The 5,339-nt window shown below is 37.1% G+C and overlaps 1 protein-coding gene across 1 annotated transcript in view; it reads left to right on the forward strand.

Annotated features, from left to right (window-relative positions):
* LOC109219693 overlaps positions 1–3,488 on the forward strand; it is a 10,450-nt gene extending 6,962 nt beyond the window's left edge. The window contains exons 2-7 of the mRNA XM_019384168.1: positions 1,066–1,093; positions 1,139–1,357; positions 2,555–2,692; positions 2,788–2,909; positions 2,998–3,130; positions 3,218–3,488. Of these exons, the coding sequence (XP_019239713.1) occupies positions 1,066–1,093; positions 1,139–1,357; positions 2,555–2,692; positions 2,788–2,909; positions 2,998–3,130; positions 3,218–3,463 (886 nt within the window). The 3' untranslated portion in view covers positions 3,464–3,488. The remainder of the gene's footprint in view (positions 1–1,065; positions 1,094–1,138; positions 1,358–2,554; positions 2,693–2,787; positions 2,910–2,997; positions 3,131–3,217) is intronic.
* Positions 3,489–5,339: the final 1,851 nt, after the last annotated feature.

Below are 5,339 nucleotides of genomic sequence, written 5' to 3' on the forward strand. Positions count from 1 at the left end.
CCATAAGCAAAAGTTGGTGATTTCCTTCAATCTGCCAAAGCCTTTGTGGATTAGATTTGTTGATACCTGTACTAGTGGTAGTGGGAGGATGCAAGTATGGATATAACGAGTTGCCGGCATGTTTGCCAGGGTACCACCATTATTAAGAAAATTGTAATATCATAAACTCCACGCCTAGTCACAAGGTGCTGTGGAAAAAACAAAGTACTTCCTCTGTTTCAGTTTTGTGTTTTACTTTTCTTTATTAAACTGTTTAAAGAGAATGCATATTTAGTAACTCTTTAATTCTAACATTTCGATTTTACCCTTAACAACACTTCCTTGTAGGCATGACATGGCATGTTTAAAACCACAAGATTCAAATGGCATTTTGAGTATGTAATACATCTTAGTTTAATAAGACCCAAGATTCAAAAGTTCTTACTCCCTTAAACCTCCGTGGTAAGTCAAATTAAGACACGTGAAATGAAATGGAAGGAGTATTAATTTGTAACATTTGGCATAGCATTCCATTGAATTTACCAAGTTGTTGATCATTTGTATATTTAACACTATAGGCTTTCGATTTCTTTGGTCACTGGTCCCTGAATTTTTGTCTTTGAGCTCTATGTTACAAAGTGAAGTGCTATATTATTCCTCATGAAGTTTCTGACAGTGATTATGCTTTCGTGCTTTCAATATGATGATTACAACCTTTCCTTTCATCTATGACAGAAATTTGGCTGCACTTACAAATTTTCTATAAATATTCCTCTTTTCTGCTTTAAGATTTTGATGATGTGCTTTTTTTGTCATTCATTCATGTAAAACCAGTTAGGTTCCATTGGCATTCTTGATGTATCTCGATGCGGGGAACTTGGCTTACATTTAGGCTTTCTTTGTTGGTCATCTAGTTGTCAGTCAAGGGCTTGTACCTCTCTGTTAGATCTACACCCAATACATGATGGATAGCAAATGTGATTTGCTGCTCCTTAAATCAATGACTTTTTTTCGCTCTCTATGGATGGTACTGGCTACATAATTGGTGTATGATGTGATGAAAGCTATATGTTTCTTTGCCTTTAGATATGCAGTTTCAAATATTGTGCACAGAGTGATAGTTGCTTTCAATTATTTAGTTGGCACCATACGTGGCTAGAAGATTAATAACTTGATTTACAACAAACAGGTTCCTCTCTCACATCTTCCTGAACCAGTTTATAAGACTTCAGTGGATTGGATCAACCAACGTTCCTACGAGTCTCTTGGATCATTTGTGTTGTGGGCATTGGACAGTATTGTTGTAGACTTGGCAACCCAACTAGGAGGTTCTAAGGGCTCCAAGAAAGGCGGTCAACAAACGTCGTCAAAATCTCAGGTATCTCTAAAGATTTTCTTTCAGTTTGTGCATGATGAGTTCGCTGTGTGTTTATGTGTCTATTCATAAAAGCAGAAGCCTTCAGGCATACAGAAGGAGATGTATCTATTTTTATTTTTTTGCGCCTTCTGGGATTAAGTTGCAAAAGGTAAAGCGTGAAAGAAGGAAATCCTGAGAGGAAAGGGAAGAGGGAAAGAGTAAATCAGTTTGGTGAGAAGTACTAGGAATATTGCATCTTTTCTGTATTCACTATTAGGTTTTAGAGTTAGGAAGATGCCAAATGGGGTGAAGGAGAGGATAAAATTACTTTGCATTAAAAATGTGGATGTTACTCTCAAAGTCATATAATTTTAGTCATGGTGACATAAGTAATTTCTTTTATCTAATTCTTTAGTATCACTTGAGCATATTTCTCGATTGAGATAAGGTCATGTAAGGATGAAATTGATCAAACCAATCACTCGAGTCGAAAATGAAAGAATAACTGCAAGCTAGATTTTAGATTGATGGGGCATGACTTAATTGATGCCAAGATTAAGCCATGTTCTGATTTGACATTTTAGTTGAACTTAAGTAGGTCAAATTATTTATTGTTGCGAATACTAAGTCATGTCCTGATTCTACATTATAGTTGAAGTTAAATAAGTCTTAGCTAAGATTAGCAGGACAACACGCTCACAATAACCAAGTACAGTTCCTTCGGCATTATTGTTGTAATCAACCCAATTGCCATGTCATGCTTTGTTTGCATGATATCTTGACTTCCTCGGACGATTTCCTCTTAAAACCTTGACATCATGCAGTGTTGTCAAAGGCTCATTTAGCGCTTAAGCCCTGAAGCTCAGAAAAGTTCAAGGAGGGCGCTTCGTGTCACTTAAGTTGCATTTCACTGTATGCAAGGTACTAAGTGTGCGCCTTACTGCGCATGAGTTCTATCTCGAATCGAGTGGTAATAAACAACAAATATAATCGGCAAACAAGTGCACTAGCTGTTAAGGAAAACATTAATGAGCTTTTTAAATTTTTCTTGAATTACGTTTATATTGTTTTTCCCCTTCAATGTGCCTTTTTCACAAAAGCCCACACTTCATGCACTTTGCGCTTAAAGCCCCAATAGACCCAGAGCGGGTTTTAGAGCTTTTCTTGATAACACTGCATCATGCGCTGATAGTTGTGCTACAAATTACTAAATTGCAGGTTGCCATGTTTCTGGTGTTGGCAATGGTACTACGACGGAAGCCTGATGTTTTGATCAACGTACTGCCGACGCTTCGGGAAAGCCCAAAGTATCAAGGGCAAGACAAACTTTCAGTCATTGCATGGATGATTGTCCAGGTTAGACAGAGCTACATTTTTTAACAGAACTACTGTTTGTTTATTCTCCACCTTATATTGGCCTTCTGACGGTAACACGTAATACTCTGATAAAGGCCTGTCAGGGAGATCTCTGTGTTGGATTGTACTTGTGGGCGCATCATACCTTGCCTTTAATTGGAGGGAAATCAGGTTCTAATCCACAGACCAGGGACTTGATTCTGCAGTTGGTAGAAAGGTCTGTAACTTTTGATTGCACCTCTTGGTTGCATTTTCATCTGCATTCACTTGATACAAGCTTCTTGAATTATATCTTTGTGGTTCAGGATTCTCTCTGCACCAAAAGCTCGTACAATTTTAGTAAATGGGGCTGTTAGGAAGGGAGAGCGTCTGATGCCACCTTCATCCCTTGACCTGCTTTTACGGGTGACCTTCCCAGCTCCCTCTGCGCGAGTCAAGGTGTGGTTGAGCGTTTCTCTGTCTTCTGTTTCCATTAGTAGTGGTCGGATTTTGGTTCTCTAATGTCTTAGTTATTTCTATTTTCAGGCTACTGAAAGATTTGAGGCAGTATATCCCATCCTCAAGGAGGTTGCCTTTGCTGGTTCCCCAGGAAGCAAAGCAATGAAGCAAGTTTCACAACAGATACTTTTACTAGCCGTGAAAGCAGTTGCAGAAGGTATCTTTTCCTTGAACTCTTTTCTCTGGTTCGGTTCATCTACGAGTGGCAATTTGAGCCCAAACCAATTTGATCCGCCCTACCAGCCCAAAGTCATTGACCCGCCAATTTGTTGAACTCAGCCCATCTTGACCCAACCCATCTCAGCCCNCTATTTTAAATAGATCATTTGTTACATGTGTGTCCTTTTAGTTATGTAGTAGACAATTTAGTGTATGGAGTCTTAGCTCATGCACAGAAGATTAAATTGTTGGTTCTCATAATTAATAAACTATGTTCACAATCAAAGATATTGTTGGACAAAATATCTTGATGATTGTAGCAAAAGATTATTGTATAATTTGTCTTGATTATGGGAGTAGTTTTACTCCAACTTCTTGTGCTAGTATACTCAGTGTATATTGAACGGACCAAGTAGAGAAAAGATATTTTTGTACTGAATATATAAAACGTTTTCTCTAATTCATTAAATGAGCTTATACTCCTAATCTTGATATAATTATTATGATCAATGTAATTTGTTTATTGTTTTGATTTATCAAAAGGTACGACTCTATTTAGAGTTAGTATATGCCTAATAGATTGGACAATAACGAATAACATTTTTGAATAATAATTAGTTGATAGAATCCATGACTCAGTGTTGGGTTTGATGATACCCCTTTATGTAGGCTTATAAGTTTTCATGTGAAAACCCGGCTGGTGGATTTTGTATCCGTCACATGAAATGGTTTAAGCGGAATTATAAATGATTTAATTAGTTAATTGAATTAAATTTTCAGTGATTTAATTTAATTAACTGGTATTTGAAATCTTAACATGGGGAGTTAAAATAAGTGTTGATGAATTTTCGAAATTCATATTGAGGAGTTCAATTGCAGTTTTTTAATGGAATAAATTGCAATTAATTATAGTAAGAATTAATTCATGCTAATTTCGAATTAATACTATAATTAGTAGCCTCTTATTATTTCTGTGGTCCTTGCTATATCTAGTAAAAACTTGGACAGACTTGGGTAAAAAGTAGCCTGGGAGAAAAGTTATCCTTTTGAGTTAGAGTAGGATTCTACTTGTAGTATCCTACACGTTTTTGAGCCCTATTATGGCTTAATTTCGGGTCTATTAAAGGAAGACTAGTTTCACCTAATTAATTACCTTTCAGTTGTATTTTTCTTGCCCACCCAATAGCAAAATCGTCCAAAGTTTTACTAGGCAAATAGCAGAAGACTGCAGCCCTGGATTCTTGCTGCTTGGAAGGTTTGTGCAACTACTTCAAGAGGTTAGTGCTTCTAATCTTGTTTTTATTGCGTTGTTTAGTTTACATGTATTTAATGCCTGGATAGTATGCTTGCTTCAGCTGCACATGTTCTAACATACAGAACCGACCGCCTCTTAATAACATTCGGTTGTTCTCTTTTCTAATCCTCTTTATCACAGCCTCGCATGATTCTCGATCAATTCATGGCATGATTGTTAAAAATCTTGTTGGAATAGGAGCTGCAAATATTTTCAAGTTACGAATAAGACATTGTGATTCAGTGCGCCGATGTGTCCACTCGCCCTGTAATCCTCCACAGTAATACTCACATGTGTCTGAATATTTTAGTTCACGAAAATTGTTATCCTGTTCGGTCAGTAGGTGAGTCTTATATGGGCCGAACTCGATTTGTGCGTTATCATGCGAAGAATCAATAGTGTAGCTGCCTTGATTAGAGCTGTCTTCATCACTAGCATTCGGGTCTTTTGGGAAGAATACTGACCTATCAATGTTTCCTCTGCATGACGATGTTATGGAACAAAATCATCCTTATATAGTAAAAATAATAGAATCAAAATAGTATGTAGTGCACAACATCACTAAAACGTGGAATTCATGCGTCTATTATGGTTACATCTAGTTGTCAGGATCCTAATTATTGCTCCCAAACGCACACGCAAGTATACGCGGTCGTCAAGTAATAAAGTGACTAAAAGTCGGATGTCGATCCCACA

The sequence above is a fragment of the Nicotiana attenuata genome, unplaced genomic scaffold (assembly GCF_001879085.1).
Source record: "Nicotiana attenuata strain UT unplaced genomic scaffold, NIATTr2, whole genome shotgun sequence".
Classification (NCBI taxonomy): Eukaryota; Viridiplantae; Streptophyta; class Magnoliopsida; order Solanales; family Solanaceae; genus Nicotiana; species Nicotiana attenuata.